The 27,150-nt window shown below is 38.6% G+C and overlaps 2 protein-coding genes across 2 annotated transcripts; one reads left to right on the plus strand and one right to left on the minus strand.

The window, feature by feature from the left end:
• The first annotated feature begins 1,460 nt into the window (after positions 1-1,460).
• LOC138907974 (uncharacterized mitochondrial protein AtMg00820-like) lies at positions 1,461-2,728 on the plus strand. The gene is made up of 2 exons (XM_070198601.1): positions 1,461-1,794; positions 2,589-2,728. The coding sequence occupies exons 1-2, from the start codon at positions 1,461-1,463 to the stop codon at positions 2,726-2,728; spliced, it is 474 nt and encodes a 157-aa protein (XP_070054702.1).
• A 22,255-nt stretch (positions 2,729-24,983) lies between these two features.
• LOC104117403 (transcription factor WER-like) lies at positions 24,984-26,271 on the minus strand. Its single transcript, XM_009628455.4, has 3 exons — positions 26,086-26,271; positions 25,761-25,890; positions 24,984-25,648 (listed from the first exon to the last, which is right to left on the minus strand). The coding sequence occupies exons 1-3, from the start codon at positions 26,234-26,236 to the stop codon at positions 25,114-25,116; spliced, it is 816 nt and encodes a 271-aa protein (XP_009626750.1). The 5' UTR covers positions 26,237-26,271; the 3' UTR covers positions 24,984-25,113.
• Between the last annotated feature and the right edge of the window lie 879 nt (positions 26,272-27,150).

Raw genomic sequence — 27,150 nt, forward strand, 5'->3', positions numbered from 1 at the left:
CTCCTAAGTTCAAAATCACCCAACAAAGCTAACAGAACCGACGTAACTCCATTCCGGAGTCATCTTCACACAGTTCCGACTACGGTAAAAATCCTAAGACTTGAGCTTCCGTTTTAGGGACTAAGTGTCCCAAATCACTCCGAAACCAAAAACAAGACCTCCCGACAAGTCACATAAGCAGAAACAGATACGGGAAAAGCAAAAAATAGGGGATCAGGACTATTACTCTCAAAACGACTGGCCGGGTCGTTACAACTACAATCTTCTATTTATAAGTCAACTGTGTGATTCGGGGTACGAAGTTAAATTCAAGAAAACATGATGTGCTATTGAACATGAGGCAGGTAAAATCATTCTTCCTGGAAAATCTAGATAGTCATATTTGTTTAGCATCCATATCTGATGATGATACATGGCTTTGGCATAAAAAATTTGGTCATACAAGAATGCATCTAATTGAAAAACTCTCCAAGCATGATTTAGTTATTGCTTCACATGGACTTTTCCACTACCAGACATTTATAATTGCTTCACATGGACTTGTTTGGACCCGCTAGAACTGCCAATATTGGAGAAAAACGATATACTTATGTTATTATTGATGACTACTCACGTTTTACACGGGTGATTTAATTATCTCATAAAGATGAAACATTGAAAATGTTTGAGATTTTCGACAAAAAATTAAAAGAAAAAAGGGGCATCTTATCACAGCTATTCAAAGTGATCATGGAGGAGAATTTAAAAGTAAAGCTTTTGAAGATTTCTGCAACGATCAGGAATGCACTCATAATTTCTCAACACTAAGGTCACCATAGCAAAATGCAGTGGTTGAATGTAAAAACATAACTCTGCAGGATATGGAATGAACCATGATACTAGAACATTCCTTACCAAATCACTTATGGGCAGAAGCAGTTAGCACAACATGTCACATTCTCAACATGTGCTTAATTCGACCTATTTTAAAGAAGACTCCATATGAACTATGGAATGGTAAGATACCCAACATTGGATACTTTCATCTCTTTGGAAGCAAATGCTTTGTCCATAATAATGGCAAGGATAATCTTGGTATGTTTGACCCAAGAAGTGATGAAGGTATATTTCTCGGTTACTCGAATAATAGTAGATCTTTTAGAATCTATAATAAGTGTACCTTATGCGTAGAAGAATTAGTCCATGTTATTTTTAATGATAATAATTCTATGGTCGAGAAAAGAGATTTTGCAGGTGATGAAGAGATCATTCAAAATCAACCAAAGATCAGTGAACAAAAGACTTCAAAAGAATTTGCTGACAGTACAACTGAAATCCAACAGTCGACTAATGAAGACATCAGTGAGCATGATCAACCTTAGAATGAGTCGACTAATCAACGTACTGAACTAGTACCAAACTAATGGAGAAGCAAACCAGAATATCCTAAGAAGTTTATCATTGGAAATCCAACTGATGGAATGAAAACAAGAGGGGCTCTAAAGAAAAAGACTAACATCGCACTCATATCCCAAATAGAGCCAAAGAAAGTTGATAAAGCTCTGAAAGACTCAAGTTGGGTGCAGGCTATGCAAGAAGAATTTGATCAGTTTGACAAAAATCAAGTTTGGACATTAGTGCCCAAACCAGGAAATGCAACAATCATAGGGACTAAGTGGGTATTCAGAAAGAAACTGAATGAAGAAGGCAAAGTTATCCGGAACAAAGAAAGGCTAGTCGCTTTGGGTTACTCTCAACAGGAAGGAGTCGACTATGATGAAATATTTGCTCCGGGAGCACGGTTAGAATCAATTCGTATCTTACTAGCATATGCCTATTTTAAAAGTTTTAGATTATTTCAAATGGATGTTAAAAGTGCATTTTTAAAGGCTTTATTGATGAGGAGGTTTATATTAAATAACCTCCTGGTTTTGAAAACTCACAATTTTCTTATCATGTGTTTAAGTTGACTAAGGCTCTTTATGGGCTAAAACAAGCACCTAGAGCTTGGTATGAAAGACTAAGCTCATTTTTGGTCAGTCATGGATTCTCAAGAGGTAAGATTGATACTACCCTCTTCATCAAGAGGTCGTCTTTAGGAAATCTCATTATTCAAATCTTTGTGGATGATATTATATTTGGAAGAGCTAACCCTGTTTTATGCAAGGGATACTAACATCTCATGAAAAGTGAGTTTGAAATGAGCATGATGGAAGAATTGACTTTCTTCCTTTGACTTCAAATTCATCAATCAGATGAAGAAATCTTTATATGTCAGACAAAGTATACGAAGGAGCTAATACAACAATTCAGAATGAGCAATGCCAAGGCAATTGGGACTCCCATGAGTCCAGCTACATCTCTTGATAAAGATGAAGGGAAACCAGTAAATGAATAAGAATATCGTGGAGTGATTGGATCTCTACTTTATTTAACTACTAGTCGTCCTGACATAATGTTTAGTATATGAAGATGTGCCTAGTTTCAAGAAGCTCCCAAGGAATCACATTTAACAACTATGAAACAAATTATTAGATATCTTATTGGAACCACATCACATGGATTATAGTATCCACTCCTTAATAATTTTAAGCTTGAAGGTTTTTCAGACGCAGATCTTACAGGTGATAAAGATGACAGGAAAGTGGAACCTCAACTACATGGTAAATCGCTTATTTTCTGGAACAGTAAGAAACAGGGATCAGTTGCACTAACTACAACTGAAGCTGAATACATTGCTATTGGATAATGTTGTGCTCAACTACTTTGGATGACTCATTAGCTAAGTGATTATGATCTTTCGTTTAAGCCTGTTAAAATTTTCTGTGATAATTGTAGTGCTAGCTGTCTTTCAAAAAACTTTGTGCATCATTCTAGAACAAAGAATATAGATATCAAGCATCATTTCATTAGAGACCATGTTCTTAAGGGTGGCGTTGAATTATCGTATGTTAACACAGAAAACCAATTAGATGATATTTTTACTTAACCCTCTTCTAAAGGACGGGGTTCAACCCCTTAAGGATTTGCTTGGCATTATTACCTTTTCAAAATAAGGCATAGAATTTTTAGTACTTCTCAAAGATTGTGTGTCTAAATAATTTCGGTAAAAATCTTTTGTACTGTATTACTTCATTATTATTTCCTGTAACATTTATTATGCGCCTCCATTTTTCGGATGGGAAAATTTCTTTGCCCTAACCCCTCCAAAGGTATATGAAGATTTGGTCCTCATATTCTATGCAAATATCCGTTCCCAGAAATCTGACAAAATTGAGTCAGTCATGCTAGGTCAGCATATTATTCTAGACTGTTCTACTTTTGATTCCCTATTTAAGTGTAAAAGTTCTGGTTACTTTGCCCTGTTTAAAAACTGTTGGCCTGATGATTTTGAAGAGTCATTTGAACAAGCCAAACAATGTCTTGTTGATTCCCTATCTGATCCTCTGCCAAACCAATTAGGATCCAGTGACATCAATTTTGAAACCCGTATTCTTGCCCACATTGTTGCCACCGCCATTCTTACCAGAACAGGTTCCTACACTACACTATCTTAAAGGGAAACCTTTTTGGTCTACTGTCTTCTCACCAAGCACAAGGTGAAATCGTCCTCCTAGGTATGATTGAATGTGATGAAAATCCTTCGAGTTTACCCTACGGGATGGTCATCACTCACCTCCTCGAGTATTTCAATGACTCTCAAACTATCCTTACATATATGTTTCCAAGTGTTATAATAATAGGGCATTTGTCAGTATGGGATATGTTGTTATAGGTGGTACTTGGATAAAGAAGCAGGAAGTTGAAGCCAAAGTGATTCCCTCTAGTTCCAAGGTAAAGGTTCATACCTCTCAAACAGCTGTCTACAATCCGGAGTTGCTTGAAAATATAGTTGCACTTGATGACAACCTGACTACTATCAAAGAGTTACTTCTGGCCGCCCAAACCTCAGTTGGAGAAGTCTATGCAGTTGCAAAGGAAACAGGATCTGACATGTCCAAGTTAAGAGTCACGGTGCTGAAAACAGCAGAAAAGGAAGTCAAAGCGTTCAAAGAAGTTCATGATCATGTGGATGGAATCTTAGTCACAATGAACGCTAGTTTTGATCTCCTCAAAGAAGCTATCTGCAACACCCTTACCTATTTCCTCCGTCGTTAATCTGGATTGGCTGTTTAGATAATTTCTTTTGGTCTCTCTGGATAATTTTCTTTTGCATATTTTTTTTGGATACTCTGTGGATGATTGTAATTAAGCGTACTATATGCTAATCTTATCTTCTAGTAGTTAAACCTACTTAGCTCTCTTTTTGATTGATGCCAAAAGGGGAAAAATAGAATACTAACTTGTAGAATGTGGTTCAGTCGACTGATTGAACAAAAGTTGAATAGAATACTAACTTGCAAGATGTAGTTTAGTTGACTGATTAAAGTCAACTATTTCTACTGGACATCTGAATAAGGGGGAGCATCTGAATGAGGGGGAGTCAACTCCAAACACTCAATGTACCTGACAATACGTTGATGGGGAGCCGACTAGAGCATACGTCTATAAACAGGACAACAAATTTAATTAAGTTTTTTGTCATCATCAAAAAGTGAAATATTATTAGATATATGTTTCAATGATAGATAATAACTTAATTCTAATTGCAGGAAACCAATCCCAAAGAAGGATGTCACAAGAAATGGAAAAGATTCTAGCAGAAGATCTGAAAGCAATAATCAATGAGTCAAATGTGTGAGTCAAGATCCAAAGGCAAGAATCACAAAGTATATTTGTTGTGACTGCGAGCTTTATGGAAAAACAAATATTCGATTCAGCTATTTATGAAAGGCATCAATCAATCAGTCCATAAGATCAATCAATCTCTATAAAATATCTACAGAGAATTGTCTATCACGCATAACAGAGAATATTCATCTCAATGGCTTGAAAGGAAAAGGAAATCAAGGAAGCAACGAAAAGAAGGCCCATTCTATTCTTGGAAGAAAATCATCCTGATTGATTTTGAGAATCAACTCCCTTGGGTTGCCTTTCAGCCATTACACTACCACGCCGTGAATAATGGAGACCAACTCTTTATATATTCTACACAAGATGCAAAGAAAGGACATACTTTGATCGAACCAATATCAATCTCTTTAATCTACTTTAAATAAGCATTGTAGTCTACTATAGATTTATTATATAACTAGGAAGAGAAAAAAGAGAGAAAAAGAACACTGGTGAGACATTGTATCAAGCATAGAGAAAAAGAACAAAGTGACAAAGCTGTTGGTGAATAACAACATCAACCCAATTGTACTAAGCTACTACATCTTTGAAAGAGAATACCCATGCAACCCAAAGGGACTGGACGTAGGATTCATTCTGAATTCGAACTAGTATAAAATATTTTATGTCATTTGTTTTCTGCAGTTGATTTTCCTGTATTCAGTTTACATCTCATATCAAAAGTCCAGTCTACTAGAACGCAAGTTAGTCGACTACCTCAAAAACGAAAAGAAAAATTATAATTCACCCCGCCCTCCTTCTTTAACTTTTAACTCTTATAACTAGGAGGTGGTGGAGATTTAAAACTATTCCATCTATCTGGACAACCTTCACGAGGCATAAATATTGCCTAAGATCTCATTCGGCATGTAAGAAAAGGGCCTCTGATGACTCACATGTTTGGCAAACGATGATACAAGTCAGAGACAAAGCAGAGCCTCACGTTATTTGGCAGATTAATTCTGGGAATTCTAATATGTTGTGGGATAACTGGACTGGTAAGGGTGTATTATCCTCACATATACTTGGTCATAGCAGCCACAAAACTACTGTCAAAGAATTCATCCAAGATGGAATCTGAAACACCAACAAGCTTAAGGAATTGTTGCCAGATGATCTGGTTCAACACATTATGAATATTCATATTAGAAAACAAGATATAATTGATCAAGATATATGGGATCTCTCCGATAATGGTAAGTTTTTCAACAAAACTACATTATGTTTCTACATTGAACACAAAAAATAAAGATCATTTCCTTAGCAAGGTATAGCATTCTAGTATTCCCTTTAAATTCTCATTCTTAACTTGGAGACTTTGGCTATCTAAGTTGTCTTTTAATGATGCTATTCTTAAATTTGGTAAGCAAAATATTTCAAAATGTATTTGTTGCACTAACCCTCAACAAGAATCTATTCAACATGTTTTTGTGGAAAGTGATGCAGTTAAGTACATTTGAAAATTTATTGGCTTCCCTCCGGGAATCAAACCAATGCAACTTCCTATAAGAGGATTGTTAAATCAATGGTGGAAACAGAAACACAACAATGCTATTCACAAGCAAGTTCTCCGGATCACTCCCATAATTGCAAGCTTGGAAATTTGGAAAAACATGTGTTCTTGTAAAAATATTAAGATAAAAAAAGATTCAACTTCTTCAAACTGAGACATCAAGTATGTTCAAGCCGCTATCCACAGATCATTTCCTAATTGTAAACTAACATTGCCTTGGGTCAATTTATGTGAGAAGATGATGAAATTACAACCTATTCCAGAGGCTATCATTGTGTGCTGGGAAAAGCCTGATTGCAACTCCTTTAAACTCAATACAAATGGAAGTATTTTGGAATGAAATGACACTGCAGGCCTACGTGGAGTTTTAATGAATGATCAAGGCGATTTCATTATGGTTTTTTCTGCAACTGCAAAGTGCAGCAGTCATAATGGTGTTGAAGCACAAGCGGCCTTCTTTGGGATCAACTGTTATACCACAAATGGTTATTCTAACTTCACCATTGAACTCGACTCTAGGTTGGTAATGAATATGCTCAAGGATGGGAAAACCAATAACTGCAAACTGAAGAAAGTTATTGAGGACACTTCACATATCATGAACCAAGCCAATGTTACCCCTATCCACTACTTCAGGGAGACAAACTAAGTGACCGATCCACGCGCTAAGCTTGCCTTGTCCACCTCTGTAAACAAGATTTTTCTCTCTTTTCAACAGCTTCCTAGTGGTGGCAAAGGACTTTTCATCTTGGACAGATTGCAAATGTCTACCATTAGAATAAAATATGATAAGGCGAACTTTTTTGTTAGTTAAGCATGCTTAGTAGTTTTTGTCGAACAGGAGAGTAACATTATTATAATTCTCTTGTTTTTTTTAAGGACATCCTTTGTCCTTGTGTTGTAATCTTTGGAGGTAAGGCCACATTCCACTCTATCATTTTAAGTTAATACAACACTCCCAGTTAAGCTGTGGAATTAATATAAAAAAATAAAAATTCAACTTATAAAAGGCGCTAGATTCCTGTAGTCATGATTCTGGCAGAATTTAAGGCATGAATCTCTACTGCATAAGAACTAAAAAACAAAACACAAGATAAAACTTCTACAACATTTATAAATGATAAAACACATAGTATTTTTAACAAAACAGCTAGCATTTTAACATTATCCGTCATAATGCAAATGCCATACGGCCAGAAAGTAATTCCCTTAAAGACATAATTTCTACACACAATGAACTCTAAATCACGATTTCTAATATGTTGCTGAAGGTAAGAAATACAGAGTAGCAGAATTTAAATCTAACCTTTATTGAAGCAGTGAACTTGAAGCTCTTGAGGCTTCGGAATCTATTCCTCTTTTAACGAAATTGAATCGGACAGAGATTGATAACGATTAAACTAGTTTTTTGAGAAAAATAATAGACATATTCGGTTTTGTTTTGTGTAGTAGGACTTATAGATAAACTGGGTAGAAAGACAGAGTTGATGGCTTTTGATGGTTCAAAACTTTGGTTAAATGAGATGAGATTGAAGGATTTTTTTCCCGGTATTTTACGGATGGCCAAAAACGTAGTGTCGGCTGAAATCTTAGAGTTGTATTTATAGGGAGAACTTAGCAAATGAACAGGCTTATGCAAATGCCTTCAAGTACGACTGGTCCTTGCTATCTTCAAAGGTAGAAGAACGTCGTTGAGGAACAATCCTTAGCTTTTAGAATTACCGATGATCAAATATTTTTAATTGGTTATATATGTATACTCCAAAACGAGTTAACTGCATTTTCGTTTCCAAAGGATACGTGCGTGTTATTTTAATTAATTTTCGACAGAGTTTCTGACAGATGATGAATATGTTCCGTCTTGGCTATCCGTTCAGTAGTGGCACCGGGATGCAATATTTTAAATCAATGGCAGACCTATGATTTTATGCAAGTGAGTTCAGTCAAAGATCAGGATAATCGATTGTATAAGCACATCGGTAAATAAAAATTATACACTATTCTTTTTAAGTTCGTCAGAAAATGAAGTCATTTATTTAAGAAAAAGGGTCGGGGAATTTTTTGAAAAAATAACAAAAGAAATTGGTCCTTTAATTTTTTTAAAATTTATCTATATAAATTAACAAATATTTTATAGCAAATTTAGCATTTTTTTTAACAAAAAAGTATTTAACCAGCTTAAAAATCGTACTATAACTCTAAGAAATTTAATTACAAAGTTCTTACAAAAATAAAAACGGGGAAAAAGAGTGATAAACTAAACTAATTTATAAAAGTTATTAAAGAAAAAGATAATTTAGACCAAACTATTTTTTTTAGCATAACACAAATTAACAATGTCAATATAAACTAAGTTAAATTAAAAGGTTACAAGTAATTTCGATAATCTCTTTTTCTTTAGCAAAAATTATGAAGAAAAGAACCAAAATTCACTTTGTTGAAAGGATTAACTTTTTTTGAAGTGAAATGGAGGAGTTTAATAAGAATAGCTTTTATTGTATTTAAATAAAGAAAAAAAATCACAAAGAGAAGTAGGAAAATAAAGACAAAACAGGAAACAACAACAATAAGCAAAATAATATGGTTTGCCAAACGACCCTAGTACCGCCTTATGCATAGATTCGAACTTTTAACCTCAAGCCTTACATTGAACCCGCTTGCCAATGCTCCGCCGCTTCATTATGTGTCAAGAGAGTTCAGTTAACTAATATATACAAAGTTCATGATTATTTGATGAAATTCCAAGGTAAAATTAATTAATTTTTTCACCGAAGCGGGTTCAACTGAACCCCCTTCCTACAAGGTGGGTCCGCCCCTGATGTAAAGTGAAATTTTTGTGGTTATTATATGTGAATGAGCTCATACACCTCAAATCGTTGGCTGTTATATAAAATTTATTGAACTCACATTTCGAGTAGTTAACCGTTGTAACGACCCGACGGTCGTTTTAAGTGTTGTAGTTCCGTTTCTCCATTTACTTATTATTCTATGCTAAATTGTTGTTATGTGACTTGCCGAGGTAGTCGGTTCGGTTCCGGAGATGTTTCGGAATGAGTTGAGACACTTAGTCTTAAGATTGGAAGCTTAAGTTGAAAAGGTTGACCGGATGTTGACTTATATGTAAATGGCTCCGGAATGGAGTTTTGATCGTTCAGATAGCTCTGTTAGGTGATTTTGGACTTATGAGTGTGTCCGGATAGTGATTTGAAGGTCCGTAGTTGATTTAGGCTTGAAATGACGAAAGTTGGATAATTAGAAGGTTTGGAAATTGAGAACTTTGATGAGAGTTGACTTTGTGGTTACCGGGCTCAAATTTTGGTTCCGGAAGTTAGAATAGGTCAGTTGTATCATTTATGACTTGTGTGCAAAATTTGACGTCAATCGGACTTGATTTGATAGGTCTCAGCATCGAATGTAGAAGTTAGAAGTTCATAAGTTCATTAGGTTTTAATCGATGTGCGATTCATGATTTTAGAGTTGTTTGATGTGATTTGACTCTTTGAGCGAGTTCGTATGATGTTTTAGGACTTGTTGGTATATTTGGCTGAGGTCCGGCGGCCTCGGGTGGATTTCGGATGGTTAACAGAGTAAAATTGGGGCTTGGAAGACTGCTGAAGTTAGCTGGTGTTCAGATTTGGTTTCCTTCCATACGATCGTGTAGAGAGGTCCGCGATCGCGAAGGCTTGTTTGGGGCAGCTGGATTTTTACTCACCGCATTCGCGAGTTGAGGGTTGCGGTCACGTAGGTTAGTGAAGCAGTGAATCGCGAACGCATGGACTAGGCCGTGTTCGCGAAGAGGAAGTGAGGCACCTGGGTTCCGCGTGGGTGTTGTGCGCGATCGCGTGGCTGTGTCTGCGATCGCGTAGCTGTGTCTGCGATCGCATTTGTCTTAGGAGGTAGTGATTCACATTCACTTGGAGATTGTCGCGTTGCGTAAGGTTAATTCTTGGGCAACTGAGTTTGTGCTTCGCGATCGTGAAGCATTTTCCGCGATCGCGATTAATGGATATCTGGGCAGAATATTAAATCTCAAAAACGTGGTTTTGAGTTTATTACACAAATTTGATTTTTAGAGCTTGGATTGAGGTGATTCTTGGAGAGATTTTGAAGGGAGTGATTAGGGAAAGTGATTCTGGCTAAGTTTTTCTTAAATTCCATGATTATATCTTTAATTGCATCATTTAATTAGTGATACAGGTTGAAAATTTGGGAAAATATGGAGAAAACTTCTTACGCCGAATTTTGGGGATTTGAGCGAGATTTTGTGTGATGACCTAAAAGGTCATCTTTAAATTTAATAATTATTTTTGCGATCTAAGACCTCGAAAAGTACTATTAATTATTCCTCGACTTACGTGCGCAGTCCGTATAATTTTTCGAAAAGTTTTTATATCAAGAAAATTGATTAAAATATGAAATATAGCCTTAAAACTCAATTGAGTTGACTTTGGTCAACATTTTGAGCAAATAGACTCGGATTAGTGTTTCGACAGTTCCGGTAGGTCTGTATCGTGATTTGGGACTTGGGTGTATGCCCGGAATTTAATTTGGAGACCCCTAGCTTGAATTATCGCCAGCTGACGAAAACTAGAAGCCTAAAGGCTTAAAGATTTCAAAGTTTGACCACAAATTGACTTTTATTGATATCAGGGTTGGATTCGAGTTCTGAAAATTTTTATAGGTCCGATATGTCATTTATAACTTGTGTGCAAACTTTGAGGTCAATCGGACTTGATTTGGTAGGTTCCGACGTCGTTTGTAGAAATTAAAAGTTTCACAGTTCATTAGGCTTGAATCTATGTGTGATTAGTGTTTTTAGTATTGTTGGATGTGATTTGAGATTTTGACTAAGTCCGTATGTTGTTTTAGGACTTGTTGGTATATTTGGTTGAGGTCCCGAGGGCCTCGGGCGAGTTCCGGATGGTTAACAGATTGAATTTCGGACTAGGAATGCTGCTGAAACTTTTCTGATGCTTGTTCTGGTTTCCCTCTTCGCATTCGCGAGGGGAGTCTCTTGTTCGCAAAGAGGAAATTTGGACTGGCACATTTTGTTCTTCGCATTCGCGACCAAGGGCACGCGTTCGCGAAGGGTCGAGGTGCAAAGCTTCGCGTTCGCGATCAAAGCCTCGTGTTCGCGAAGGGCAATGTTTGACAGCACATATTGTGCTTCGCGAAAGCGAGGCACTGACCGCGTTCGCGAAGAAGAAAAATCTGAACAGTAGAACTTAAGTTCTGGAAATGAGATTTCGACCCATTTTCCACCATTTTCCATTTTGAGCTCAGGTAAGACAATTTTTGGGCAATATTCACGGAAAAACATTAGGGTAAGTGTTCCTTATCCTATATTGATTATATTTCATAATTCCATACTCATTTATATCATGAATCCATGAATTTACGAGAAACAAATTAGATATTTATAAAATCTTCCAAAAATATAAAATGAAGATTTGAAATCCAATCTGATGTCAGAATTCAATAATTTTTGTGTGGTTGAACTCGTATCGGAATGGATGTTCGAATTTCGTGAGTTTTTCCGGGATTCAAAATGTGGGTCCCACTAATGATTTTTAAAATGAATTTTGGATTTTTATCCAGAAAATTTGTAAATTCATATGGGATTAATTCTTAGGATTTGTATTGAGTATATTGAATTGTTTATGACTAGATTTGAGAATTTCGGACACTAATTCGCGGGGCAAGGGTGTATTGAAAACTTGAATTTGGTTGCGAAGCGAGGTAAGTGTCGTGGTTAACCTTGACTTGAGGGAATAAAACCCCTGAATTATTTGCTATGTGAATTTCATGTGCAACAATGTATAGGCAAGGTGAAGAGTGCCTATACTATGTCAATTTAATTGTTTGCTTAACTATTAAAACATCTTAAATTATTTTAAGACACGAATTAATTATTATAATAATTATTTCTCTCATATTCCTTGTCAAACATTAATTCTTGAATTCCTGTAATAATTGTCACATGCTTATTTGATTTATGTGTCTTAATTGCTACTTGACATTTAGCAAAATAAATATTATTCTGCCTATTTTTTCCATAATTTTCACAATTAATTGCTAATTGTTATTGTTTATTAATAAATAAATTATATTATTGTGTACCTTGATGCTTAGTAGTTTCTCATTGAACGTGATATTTATTGGAGTAATTTTTATTACATTTATGAGTTGTAAAATATATTGAGGGATCGGGTTGCACGCCGCAACGGAAATGAAAGTAAATATATATTGGGGGATAGGATTGTACGCCGCAAAAGACTTATTAAAAAGTCTATATTGGGGGATCGGAGTGCACGCTGTAACAGACTTAATCAAAAGTCTATATGGGGGGATCGGGTTGCACGACGCAGCAGAATTATTTAAAATTTATATTGGGGAACAGGTTGCACGCCGCAATAGAAACAAGTTGAGGGATTGTGACCGTTGAGTTGATTTCAATTAATAATATTATTTACTGGTCTTACTAATATTCCCGTTATTATTATTATTGTTGTTATTTCTATTATTGCGTACAGGTTAAAATGTAAGTGACCCGCCTTAGCCTCGTCACTACTTCATAGAGGTTAGGCTCGGCACTTATCAATATATGGGGTCGGTTATACTGATACTATACTCTTCAATTCTTGTGCAGATTTTAGAGTTGGTCCCATCGGCGTACCATAGACTTGCTCGGATTTTATCTACCTAGAGGAGACTTGAGGTATAACTGCACAACGTCCGCAGTTCTGAAGTCCCCGTCTATTTTACCTTCGCTGTGTGTTTGCTTTCAGACAACTTTATTTTATTCAGACCCTTATTTGTATCATTCTAGAAGCGCGTGCACTTGTGACTCCAGTTCTGGGATGGTATTTAGACATCGCTATTATTATGGATTATTCACTACATTTCAGACTTTACTTCCACATTTATTTATTTGTTATTTATTAATTTAAAATTGTTTTAAAATGGATAATATTATTATAACGTTGGCTTCTCTAGCAAGTGAAATGTTAGGCGCCATCACGGTCCCGAAGGTGGGAATTTCGGGTCGTGATAGTTAGTATCAGAGCACTAGGTTACATAGGTCTCACGAGTCATGAGCAAACTTAGTAGAGTCTGAAGGATCGGTACAGAGACGTCATTACTTATCTTTCACATGCTATAAAGTTTAGGAACAATATCACTTCTTTCATATTCTGCAGTGTGATCTTATTCTATCATCGATAATTGAACCATTCTATTCTTATTCTCTCGCAGATGGTGAGAACACGTAATACATCTACCGACGGACAGGGACCAGAGCCCCCGGTGGCAACTATGGCCAGAGATAGAGGTCGAGGCCGAGGTCGTTCTAGAGGCCGAGGTCGTTCTAGAGGCCGAGGTAGAGGTAGGGCTTAGTCTAGAGCTCGAGCAGCCGCACCTTTTATTGAACCTCAGGTGGATATTCAGGAGGAGGCTCAAGTTCAAACTATACCAGTTGGACCAGTTCAGGTCCCGAAAGGATTTATAGCTACTCCAGTGCTTCAGGATGCTCTAGTCCGTTTGGTAAGTCTTATGGAGGGTGTGGCCCATAATGGTACATGTCCAGTGGCACCAGCCATTTCACAGGCTGGGGGAGGAGCATAAACTCCCACTACTCCCGCTCCGGAGCAGATGGCTCCCCAGAATCAGGCTCCAGCAATCTCGCCAGTTGGGGTAGTTCAGCCAGTTGTTGCGGCACAGAACGGTGATATGCCCTCCATGTCTTTTGAGGACTTATTGAGACTGGATAAGTTTACTAAGATATTTCAAGTTCACTTTAGTGGTACACCTTCTGAGGACCCACAGGATTATCTTGACCGCTACCATGAGGTGCTGCGGAACATGGGTATAGTTGAGACCAATGAGGTCGATTTTGCTGTATTTCAGATGACGGGTTCCGCCAAGAGGTAGTGGAGATATTATACATTGATCAAACCAGTTGGATCGCCTACACTTACCTGGGAGCAATTCTCGCAGCTATTTCTGGAGAGGTTCCTTCCTATCACACCGAGAGAGGATTACTACAAGCAATTTGAGCGTCTACAGCAGGGCAGTATGACTGTTACTCAGTATGAGTCTCGTTTTGTGGGTTTAGCCCACCATGCTCTCCTTTTACTACCTACTGAGGGAGAGAGAGTGAGGAGATTTATTGAGGGACTCAGTGCCCCTATCAGGATTCAGATGGCCTAGGAGACTGGAAGTGAGATTTCCTTTCAGGCGGCTGCTAATGTCGCGAGGAGGATAGAGATGGTTCTTGCACAGGAGAGAGGGAAGAGGTTTGATAAGAGGCCTCGTCAGTCCGGTGGTTTCATTGGTGCCTCATCTGGAGGCAGGGGTAATTTTGGTATGGGTCATCCTCCCAGACTGTTTCATTTAAGGATTCATTAGGCCCAGTGTTATTATGCATTACTCTAGGCAGCCAACATTTAGTGCACATTCAGCTCCTATCAGTGCACCACAACTCTAGAGTCACTACAACGGTTATATGGCCCATTAGGGTCAGCTTCAGCAGCCACAACATCAGGATGGGTGTTATGAGTATGGGAACATTTGTCATATCAGGAGATATTGCCCTAGGTTTTTGAGTAACAGATCTCGGCAGGATTCTCGTGTCATCATACCGGCACCGGTTACTTCATCGCATGCTCAACCAGCTAGAGGTAGGGATTATGCATCTAGAGGTGGAGGTCAGGCCATTATAGGTAGAGGTCAAACCGTTAGAGGTGGAGGCCAGCCAGTTAGAGGCCGTCCCAGAGACGCAATTCAGAGTGGTGGGGCCCAACCCCAATTTTATATTTTTCCAGCTAGGCCTGAGGCCGATTCATCTGATGCTGAGATCATAGGTATTATTCCAGTTTGCCATAGAGATACTTCAGTTGTATTTGATCCAGGATCTACTTATACCTATGTGTCCTATTTTGCTTCATATTTGGTTGTGCCTTGTGATTCTCTAAGTGCTTCTGTATGTGTATCTACACTGGTGGGACACTCTTTTATACTAGATCATGTATATCATTCATCTGGGGTTACTATTGGTAGTCTTGAGACTAGTGTGGATCTTCTACTTCTTGATATGGTAGATTTTGATGTCATTTAGGTATGGTTTAGCTGTCACCTTATCATGCTATATTGGATTGTCATGCCAAGACAGTGATCCTAGACATGTTGGGGTTACCTCGGTTAGAGTGGAAAGGAACTCCTGGTCATTCTACCAGCATGGTTATTTCTTATATGAAGGCTCAGCGTATGGTCGAGAAAGGGTGTCTAGCCTATTTAGCTTATATTCGCGATTCCAGTGCGAATGTTCCTTCTATGGACTCGGTACCAGTTGTTCGTGAATTTCCAAAAGTATTTCCTGCAGATTTACCGGGGATGCCACCCGATAGAAATATTGACTTCTGTATTGATTTAGCTTCGGGCACTCAGCCTATTTCTATCCCACCATACCGTATGGCCCCGCCAGAGTTGAAAGAATTGAAGGAACAGTTACAAGACTTGCTCGATCAGGGATTCATTAGACCTAGTGTCTCTCCCTGGGGTGCACCAGTATTATTTGTAAAGAATAAAATTGGTTCAATGCGAATGTGTATAGATTATCGGCAGTTGAACAAGGCTACTATCAAGAACAAGTATCCACTGCCAAGAATTGATGACTTATTTGATCAACTTGAGGGTGCCAAAGTGTTTTCAAAGATTGACTTGAGGTCTGGTTACCATCAGTTGAACAAGGCTACTATCGGTCGTGTGTAGTGACTATTGCGGGATTGGAGACTATATTTAATCTCTTATTACTTAGTATGGTTGATTTATACGTGATCTTGGGTATGCATTGGTTGTCTCTATATCATGTTATTCTGTATTGTCACGCTAAGACCATGACATTACAATGCCGGGGTTTCCAAGGATCGAGTGGAGAGGTTCTCTAGAGTATGTTCCTAGTAGAGTGATTTCATATTTGAAGGCCCAACGTATGGTTGGGAAGGGGTGTTTGTCTTATTTGGCATTTGTGAGGGATGTTGGTGCTGATATTCCTACTATTGATTATGTTCCGGTAGTGCGAGACTTTCCGATTGTGTTTCCTGCAGACCTGTCGGGCATGCCACCCGACAGGGATATTGATTTTGGTATTGACTTGGTGTCGGGCACTCAACCCATTTCTATCCCCCCGTATCGCATGGCACCAATAGAGTTGAAGGAATCGAAAGAGCAGCTTTAGGAACTTCTTGATAAGGGGTTTATTAGGCCTAGTGTGTCGCCTTGGGGTGAACCTATTTTGTTCGTGAAGAAGAAGGATGGTACTATGCAGATGTGCATCAACTATAGGCAGCTGAACAATTTTACAATAAAGAATAAGTATCCTTTGTCGCGCATTGATGATCTATTTGACTAGGAGCGAGGGTGTGCTCTAAGATTGATTTGAGGTATGGGTATCACCAATTGAAGATTTTTGACTCGGATATTCTAAAGCCAGCATTAAGTACCCGTTATGATCACTATGAGTTCCTTGTGATGTATTTTGGGCTGACCAACGCCCCAGCAACATGCATGCATCCGATGAATAGTGTATTTCAGCCATATCTCGACTCGTTTGTCATAGTATTCATTGATGGTATCCTAGTGTACTCACGTAGCCAGGAGGAGTATGCCCAGCATTTGAGGATAGTACTATAGCGGCTGAGGGAGGAAAATCTTTATGCTAAGTTCTCCAAGTGTGAGTTTTGGCGTAGTTCGGTGGGGTTCTTGGGCCACATGGTGTCCAGTGAGGGGTGAAGGTGGATTCAAAGAAGATAGAGGCGGTTCAGAGTTGGACCATACCATCTTCAGCTATTGAGATTTGGAGATTTATCGTCTTGGCCGGATATTATCGTCGCTTTGTGGAGGTTTCTCGTCAATTGCAGCGTCTTTGACCAAATTGACCCAAAATGGTGCTCCATTCAGGTGGTTAGATGAGTGTGAGGAGAGCTTTCATAAGCTCAAGACTTCCTTGACCACAACTCCAGTTCTAGTTCCGCCTTCAGCTTCTGGCTCTTATATAGTGTATTATGATGCTTCTCGGATTGGTATTGGGTATGTGTCTTGATGTAGGAGGGTATAATGATTGCCTATGCTTCGCGTCAATTGAAGCCCCATGAGAAGAACTACCATGCCCATGATTTAGAGTTAGAAGCCATCGTTCAAGCATTGAAGATTTGGAGGTTATCTCTATGGTGTGTCTTGTGAGGTACTTACGGATTATCGGAGCCTCCAGCACTTGTTCAAACAAAATGATCTAAATTTGAGACAGTGAAGATGGTTGGAGCTGCTAAAGGACTATGGTATTACCATTTTGTATCACCCCGGGAAGGCCAATGTGGTGGCTGATGCCTTGAGTAGAAAGGCGGTGAGTATGGGTAGCCTTGCATTTATTCCTGTTGGTGAGAGATCGCTTGCAGTTGATATTCATGCCTTGGCCAACCAGTTTGTAAGATTATATGTTTCAGAGCCTAGCCGGGTTCTAGATTGTGTGGTTTCTCGGTCTTCCTTATATGATTGCATTAGAGAGAGCCAGTATAATTATCCCCATTTGCTTGTCCATAAGGACACAGTTCAACACGGTGATGCCAAGGAGGTTACTATTGGGGATGATGGGCTACGTGAGTTAATCCTTGAAGAGGCCCACAGTTCATGGTATTCCATTCATTTGGGTGCCACAAAGATGTGCTAGGACTTGAAGGAGAATTATTGGTGGTGGAGGATGAAGAAGTATATAGTGGGGTTTGTAGCTCGGTGCCTAAACTGTCAGCAAGTGAAGTATGAGCATCAGAGATCGAGGGGATTGCTTCAGAGGCTTGAGATTCCGGAGTGTAAATTGGAGCGTATCACCATGGATTTTGTAGTTGGGCTCCCACGGACTTCGAGGAAGTTTGATGCTATTTGGGTGATTGTGGATTAGATGACCAAATCCGCGCATTTCATTCCAGTTGGGACCACTTTATTCTTCAGAGCAGTTGGCTGAGATCTACATCCGCGAGATTGTTCGCCTTCACGGTGTGCCAGTGTCCATCATTTCAGATCGGGGCACGCAGTTTACATCGCAGTTTTGGAGAGCAGTACAGTGAGAGTTTGGCACATGTTGAGTTGAGTACAACATTTCATCCTCAGACGGACGGACAGTCCGAGCACACTATTCAGATATTAGAGGATATGTTACGCGCTTGTGTCATAGATTTCGGGGGGTTTTCGGATCAGTTTAAACCTCTTGCAGAGTTTTCCTACAACAACAACTACAATTCGAACATTCAGATGGCTCCGTATGGGGATTTGTATGGGAGACGGTGTCGGTCTTTGGTGGATTGGTTTGAGTAGGGTGAGGCTACACAATTGTGTACTGATTTGGTTCAGGATGCTTTAGACAAGGTTAAGCTGATTCAGGATTGGCTTCGCACAGTATAGTCTAGACACAAGAGCTATGCTGATCCGAACGTTCGTGATATTGCTTACATGGTGGGGGAGAAGGTACTACTGAAGGTTTCACCCATGAAGGATGTTATGAGGTTCAGGAAGAAGGGCAAGTTGAGACTTCGGTGCATTGGTCTGTTTGAGGTGCTTCAGAGGATTGGAGAGGGGGCTTACAAGCTTGCCTTGCCGCCTAGTCTGACGAGTATTCATCCAGTATTTCATGTTTCTATGCTCCGGAAGTATGTCGGCAATCCGTCTCATGTTTTGGACTTCAACACGGTTTAGTTGAATGGTGAATTGACTTATGATGTGGAGCCGGTGGCCATTTTGGATCGGCGGGTTCGAAAGTTGAGGTCAAAGAACATAGCTTCAGTGAAGGTACAGTGGAGAGGTCATCCAATTAAGGAGGCTACTTGGGAGACTGAGCGGGAGATGCAGAGAAGATATCCACATATATTTGAGACTCCAGGTATGTTTCTAGACTCATTTGAGGATAAACATTTTTTTAAAAGGGAAGGATGTAATGACCTAGCCGGTCATTTTGAGCGTTGTAGACCCGTTCCCTATTTACTGCTCATTCTATGCTAAATTGTTGTTATGTGACTTGTCGGGGTAGTCAATTCGGTTCCGGAGATGTTTCGGAATGAGTTGAGATACTTAGTCTTAAGATTGGATGCTTAAGTTGAAACAACAACAACAACATACCCAGTATTATCCTACACCGTGGAGTCTGGGGAGGGTAATGTGTACGCAGACCTTACCCCTACCTTGTGAGGAAGCTTAAGTTAAAAGGTTGACCAAATGTTGACTTATGTGTAAATGGCTCCAGGATGGAGTTTTAATGGTTCTGATAGCTTCGTTGGGTGATTTTGGACTTAGGAGTGTGTCTGGATAGTGATTTGGAGGTTCGTAGTTTATTTAGGCTTGAAATGGCGAAAGTTGAAAATTTAGAAGGTTTGGAAATTGAGAAGTTTGACAGAGAGTTGACTTTGTGGTTACCAGGCTTGGATTTTGGTTTCGGAAGTTGGAATAGGTATGTTGTGTCATTTATGACTTGCGTGCAAAATTTGAGGTCAATCGGACTTGATTTGATAGGTTTCGGCATTGAATGTAGAAGTTAGAAGTTCATAAGTTCATTTGGCTTGAATCGATGCGCAATTCGTGATTTTAGCGTTATTTGATGTGATTTGACGCCTTCGAGTGAGTTCGTATGATATTTTAGGACTTGTTGGTAGGTTTGGCTGAGGTATCGGGGGCCTTGGGTGGATTTCAGATGGCTAACACAGTGAAATTGGGACTTGGAAGATTACTGAAGTTAGCTGGTGTTCAGGTCTGGTGTCCTTCTATGCGATCACGTGGAGAGGTACGCGATCATGAAGGCTTGTTTTGGGCATCTGGAGTTTTACTCTACGCGTTCGAGAGTTGAGGGTTGTGGACACATAGGTTAGTGAAGCAGTGAATCGCGAACACATAGGCTAGGCCACGTTCACGAAGGGTAAGTGAGGCAGTTGGATTCCGCATGGGTGTTATTCGCGATCGCATAACTGTGTCTGCGATCGCATAGTTTTGAGGAGGCAGTGCTTCGCGTTCTTTTAGAGACTGTCGTGTTCGCGTAAGGTTAATTCTTGGGCAGCTGAGTTTGTGCTTCACGATCACGATTAAGGGATATCTGGGCAGAATATTAAATCTCAAAAATGAGGGTTTGAGTTCATTTCACAAATTTGATTTTGGGAGCTCGGATTGAGGTGATTCTTGGTGAGATTTTCAAGGGAGTGATTGGGGTAAATGATTCTTACTTAGTTTTGATTAAATTTCATGATTATATATTTAATTTAATTATTTAATTAGTGATTCGGGTTGAACAATTGGGGGAAAATGGAGAAAACTTCTTAGGCCGGATTTTGGGGATTTGAGCGAGATTTTGGTATCGGATTTGAGTAATTTTGGCGTGGTTGAATGAATGTTCGGATTTTGTAACTTTTATTGGATTTTGAGATGTGGGCCTAGGGTTGACTTTTTGACTTTTGATTAAGAACTTAGAATTTCTATACGGAATTAATTCCTGTTGGTTGAGTTGATTGTATCGGATTATTTGTGGCTATATTCGAGGCATTCAGAGGCCGACTCGCGAGTTAAAGGCTTGTTGGAGTAGAGAGTTGCACTATTTGAGGTAAGTAATATTTATAAACTTGGTTCTGAAGGTATGAAACCCTAAATTACGTGTTATGTGATTGATGTTGAGGTGACGCACATGCTAGGTGATGGGCGTGTGAGCATGCACCGTAGGAATTGTGACTTAGTCGATTCCATTGAACTGTATGGTTGAATAATCTTGTTTTTATCCATATATTCTCCATGTGCTGGAGAAATTGAGCTTTGAGTTATGTTAGAAATCATGCTTAGTCTACATATTGGTATTGTTGTCATGTTACATGTTGAATTATTTGCTTAAATTGTAATTATGTACTCAATACAGCTATTATTTGCATATCATATCTCAGTCTCTATTGTCATTTATTGATACATCATATCATCATTGTTTGGGTTGATTATCATGATTCTTGTGAGCCCGAGAGACTAGAGAGATTGATGATTGAGTGAGGTCACATGCCTGATTTTGAGGATATTTATGCGATTGGGCTGCATGCCGCGGTATGCTTTTTTGATTTATGACATGATTGGCTTATTATAGCACTTGGGTTGGATCTGCCACTCCAGAGTCTGCATACCCACAATGAGCGCAAGTACCTATTGAGTGCGAGTGTGAGTGCGAGTGTCGAGTGATTGGGAGGAATGAGTGACTGTGAGGATGGAGTGGATGAGAGGACTAAGTGATTGATACTCTGAGAGTATGCATATGATTTCATCACTGTTTGCATTATAGTTGGCATACATAACTGACATGTAGACATCGAGATGTATCATTTTGCATTTCAGTTACACTTGACATATCTTACCTGTATGAGCTTTAACTGTTGAACTTGAAAGCATGCCTACATTTCTGCACTGTATTTATGTAACTAGATTGTACCTGTGAAGCTCGTCACTGCTTTCAGCCCAAAGGTTAGACTAGTTACTTACTGAGTTGGTTGTACTCACGCTACACCCTGCACTTCGTGTGAAAATCCAGGTACTTACGGGTACGGTGGTTGCTGACTTTGGAGCTATTGTTCAGTTCGGAGATCCTCGAGTTAGCTGTTTTGGCATTCGCAGTTCTTGACTCTCCTTCTTTATCATTTAGTTCTATTGTACTACTTTTCCTCTTCTAGACAGTGTTTCAGACTATGTTACTGTATAAATGCTCATGTACTCAGTGACAATCGAATTTTGAAAAAATTCTGTATTAAGCTGTGACATTTTCATTTTGTTTTATGAGACTTTTACTTAAACTTATTTCAATATAATTTGAATTTCAAGATGTTGGTATGTGTGAATTGTCGGCATGACTAGTATCATGATAGGCGCCATGCACCTGGAATTTTGGGTTGTGAACTCGAAACATGGGAGGACATAGAATTCAATTCTTTCCTAGAGAAAGAGAACGTAACTTTTTATTACTCATTCAGAAAACTGGTAGAAGCTTTTGTATCATCCCCAGCTTTTTAGTTGGATTTGTTTAAGAAAAAAAGAAATCTAAGACGCAAAATTAAACTTGGGTCTACGTTGTAACATCTATAAAAAAGAAGATGTTCAGCATCCCAAAGTACGTCAAACAAGGATGAACTCATACCAAACTGATCGAAGAAATCAACAGTTGCAGTATCAGAAATTGTACACGGGTGAGGGTACTCAAACTGACAAAGTTGACACGTGGCAATACCAAGATTTATTCCAGATGTTGTTTCTGGGTTGCTCTCCAATATAACCGGGCTAATTTCCATCTCAATATTTGGTTGATCGACAACGTTGTAGCAAGCTCCGTCTGTTTGATATAAACTCATAGTAGCATCCATCATTTGATTTGCTTCAAATGTAATACTATTGCTGCTGTCTGATGAAGAAACATGACCAGGTGATCGTTTGTCGGCGTTTGTCCTCTCATTTCCTTTGGTTTTCTTCAGTACCCTTTTATTGTCTCTTGCCCTAGTCGTACTCTTCAACGGGGCATCATATTTCAGTCCCAAATGCTTCTTTAAGTGTGTGTGGAAGAAGTTTTTAACTTCGTTGTCTGTTCTTCCTGGCAATCTTGCTGCAATGGTTGACCATCTGGAGATAATAACACACAACGACTTCTATCACATATTCTTTTGGTTTATTAAAATTTCATTTTAAAAAAAAAATATTCTTTAAAAAAAAACACAAAGTTAGAACTCCGTCTCACCTATTCCCAAGTTCCTGATAAGTTTTGATTACTGTTTCTCTTTCTTCTTCTTCAATGCTAAAAGGTCCTCTCATAACATCAGGGCAGAGATAGGCGGTGATGTGCTCCTCAGTATCTGAAGTCCCATTATATTTTGACACGTCTGGTATTTTAAACCGCTTCGGAATCAATTCTGGTATCGCGCTTGGTTTGTACGGTAATTGTGTGTACTTCTTTGAGTCCGACCGTTTCAGCAATGGTGGTGCGCCCGAAATTTGATCCATTCGGGCGCTTACTTCCCTTAAAAATCGCACGAGTTCGATCTTAAAGGGATCACTCTCGTTGATATGACTGGATCCGCTCCCCCCGACCCCATCGAAGCCGACCTCGCCTCTCGGGGTGTTGTTGTTGACCCTCTACGTCGTTTGGTTTGCGGGAGCACTGGGAAGAACTGGACCTCGTCTGTTCGCGTTGTTGGAAGCACCCGACAATGCCTGCTTCAGCCCCGTCATGACCTTATTCTGTCGTGTGAGATGGCCTATAATGGCCTCTTGTTGCTATTGCAAGACCCTGATTGCTTTGACGACGTGCTCTTCTTTAACATCATCACTGATTAAATCCTCGTGCCGAGGCTGATTTTCTTGGGCCTTAACATTGTGTATGTTGTTAACACCATTATATGGCATTTTTAATAATTTTTGCTAAGAACAAAGAATCAAACAAGTTAGTAACTAATGGAGGGATCAATTCAATTACACGAGTATCCATGCCCCACGGTGGGCGCCAAACTGTTTACCCGTAAAATGGTACAGTTGAATTTATACGTGGTTTATAGACGAGTGAATTAATTTGATCCAAAATTAACAGATGAATTAGACAAAAAATATAAGACTTAGCCTTAAAATTGGAATAAACGACATATATCTTGGTTCCGAGCGCAAAGCTACCGGGAGAAATAAGTACAGTGCAAGTAAGCAAGAAAGTAAAATGTTATTTGAGCTTTTTGTGAAGTATAGTACATGCTTGTGAGAAAATTCGTCGTCCTACAATGATGATAGAGCTCATTATTTATAGTTACACTTAGGGAACAAGGTCCTAGGATTAAACTCCTCTTTAATGACGATTATGAGTGTCATTGAAGAATGTGTAACTGTAGACAATGAATGCCATATTCTGTGTAACAAATCATGTACTTAATATTATAGAATATTATGTATTGAATGCTACCGGATGGCGATATTTATTTTGTCTTTATGAGTATCATTCTCTCCGATGACAACCGAGATCATTGCCTTCGGGTGTGGCTATCTTCTGTCTTTGGTTCCGCGTGTCGCTTTCTCATGCGATCATTAAATATGAACATATATTACCTCATATACAAATATAAAAAGATTTTTTCCCAATATCAAATGCATTATATTCACATATATTGATTAATTGCATAAGTACAAGAGTGGGTTGCTTTAGTGGTGAGCACCCTCCACTTCCAACCAAGAGGTTGTGAGTTCGAGTCACCCCAAGAGCAAGGTGAGAAGTTCTTGGAGGGAAGGATGCCGAGGGGCTATCGGAAACAGCCTCTCTACCCCAGGGTAGGTCTGCGTACACACTACCATCCCCAGACTCCACTGGTAAAATTATACCGGGTTGCTGTTGTTGTTGTATATTGATTAATTACATATGTATTCAAGGAATATATCCCCTTGACTTTTTCGTGAGTTTATCTTTTTATATTTTCAGCTCATTCATAAAAATTCTAGTTTGTCAGACATTCCTTGCAAGCTATTGGAAAACTTGGGATTCACATACTTAGTTGGGGACAATATTATATTTTTGGATTAACCTCTTCCTTATGCTTTCTCTCTCAATTTCGCTAACATTATTTGGGATTTAATATTCCGCAATTGTTTGCTCTCTAGTGAACAAGTAGCACGCAGTACTTAGAAAGAGTACATATAGCTTCTATTACCACTAATCCATTATAACATCATATTATTGAAAAAGTAGCAGGACGTAGAAGTTGTCTGATCCCCGTTTTCTAGTTGGCTTTGTTTACCAAAAAAGGCCAAAAAGTGCTAGACGTGAGACATAGGTGCTAATTAGTTATAACATCTCTCAAAAAATCAGATGTTTCGGCATCCCAAAGTTCATCAAACCAGAATGAACTCATATCGAACTGGTCGATTGAGTCAAAGCTGGAATAATATTCGGAAATGTACTCATGAGAGTACTCAAACTGATCATGAAGTTGTTGGCAGTTGGAATTATAAGTACCACCATCATCTGGGTTGCTCTCCAATATAACAGGACTAATTTCCATCTCAATATTTGGTTGATCGACAACGTTGTAGCAATCTCCGTCTGTTTGATATAAACTCATAGTAACATCCATCATCTGATTTTCTTCACATGTAATAATACTGCTGCTGTCTGATGAAGAAACAGGATCAGGTGATCGTTTGTCGGCATTTTTCCTCTCATTTCCTTTGGTTTTCTTCAGTACCCTTTTATTGCTTCTTGCCCTAGTAGTGCTCTTCAATACTCCCAAATGCTTCTTTAAGTGTGTATGGAAGAAGTTTTTAACTTCGTTGTCTATTCTTCCTGGCAATCTTGCAGCAATGGCTGACCATCTAGAGATAATATAATACACAACGACTTCTATTACATATTCTTTTCTGTTTATTAAAATTTCAAATCTTACAACAGCAAAAAAAAGAACTCAGAATTAGAAGTTCGTCTCACCTATTTCCAAGTTCCTGATAGGTTTTGACGACTATTTCGACTTCTTCCATGATAAAGGGACCTCTTTTAACATCAGGGCTAAGATAGTTCACCCATCGGAGTCTACAACTTTTCCCCGTTCTTGAAAGCCCTGCAATTATGTACGTTCACGAGACTAATTAATTAAGTAGAACATATTAATGAACTTACACACTGAATTAATTAGGGTTACAAGTATGTTTAGTGCATGTGTAGAAATATTAATGCATGCGTAGAAATCAAAGAATGAATTATCAGAATTAACATGTTGGATCTGATATTGGAAATTATTTGTAATGAATCAAACCTGCAAATTTGGGCATGTGGCTCCAATTCCAAATGCCATATCTCATGATATAAGTTTTCAATTTTTGGTCTTCCTCTGGAGACCATGCTCCCTTCTTTATCTCCTCCATGTTTGTGCTTTTCTGCTGCTGCTGTGGTGGTAATCTTGGCATATATGATTGCAGAGAAGCTTAAGTGATCACCTACTTCTTTACTGTTTTTTGTATCGTTTTTGGCCTTGCTTTGTAAACCTGAATTTATACAAGGGATATATTTCCCACCCACTGTATATATGAAATTCTTTAATAAAAGCCTTCTTTCCATGAAAGCTATAGGGACTCGATCGCTGCACTACATTTAATTTTGGTTTAGTAATTTGTCCCTTAGTGCTTTTCGTCTTATATCTTTTAATTTAAGGCTAAATTTTATAATAATTCTTTGAAGGAGTTGAATTTTTCTAGAGATTGGCCGTAGGGACAAGCTGTTAATATCAGATTGGGAGTTAGAGTAGGAAAAGGAAAATGAATTCTGGCTTTCCCACATCAATCGTCAAAAAAAATATTCCTATTATAAATATATTATATTATGAATGTCCATTTAGTACTGCGTTGTAAATAAGTTTCCTGAAAAACTTATCCATATTGGATTCCGCCGTAAATATGTTATATATTTAGTACTCTATTGAAAATAAGCCTCCTGAAGAAGCTTATCATTTCGGCACTCCGTTGTGAATAAATATTACTTATGTAGAAGATTATCTATAACTGGTACAATAACAGCTTATAAGAAGCTTACACAGCACCTTGCAGTAGGAGCTTACAAGCAACTTATACAGCAGCTTACACAGCAGCTTGCAGTAGCAGCTTACACAGCAACATACAATAGCAGCTTCTTTTCTTCTATAAATAGAAGAGATTTCAGTTCATTATGTACATCAGTTTGAAATTGCTTATTATATCAGTTTCTCTCTATACTTGTCTTTACTTTACTGTCTTTATTTTATAACAATTCCACCCGTTTTGGCTTGCTAGCTTCTGACGTTTACTGACTGTATGATTTTATTTGGTCACATTCTTTGTCACGACCC

Source organism: Nicotiana tomentosiformis, chromosome 3 (assembly GCF_000390325.3).
Source record: "Nicotiana tomentosiformis chromosome 3, ASM39032v3, whole genome shotgun sequence".
NCBI lineage: Eukaryota > Viridiplantae > Streptophyta > Magnoliopsida > Solanales > Solanaceae > Nicotiana > Nicotiana tomentosiformis.

Bases quoted from the DNA above. Each gene is read 5' to 3' on its own strand.
- LOC138907974 (XM_070198601.1), top strand. From the start codon at position 1,461: ATGAAAACAAGAGGGGCTCTAAAGAAAAAGACTAACATCGCACTCATA. The intron at 1,795-2,588 runs GTATCTTACTAG...AAGGTTTTTCAG, and splicing joins AGCACGGTTAGAATCAATTC to ACGCAGATCTTACAGGTGAT.
- LOC104117403 (XM_009628455.4), bottom strand. From the start codon at position 26,236: ATGCCAAGATTACCACCACAGCAGCAGCAGAAAAGCACAAACATGGAG. The intron at 25,891-26,085 runs GTTTGATTCATT...ACATAATTGCAG, and splicing joins CCACATGCCCAAATTTGCAG to GGCTTTCAAGAACGGGGAAA. The intron at 25,649-25,760 runs GTGAGACGAACT...TATTATCTCTAG, and splicing joins TATCAGGAACTTGGAAATAG to ATGGTCAGCCATTGCTGCAA.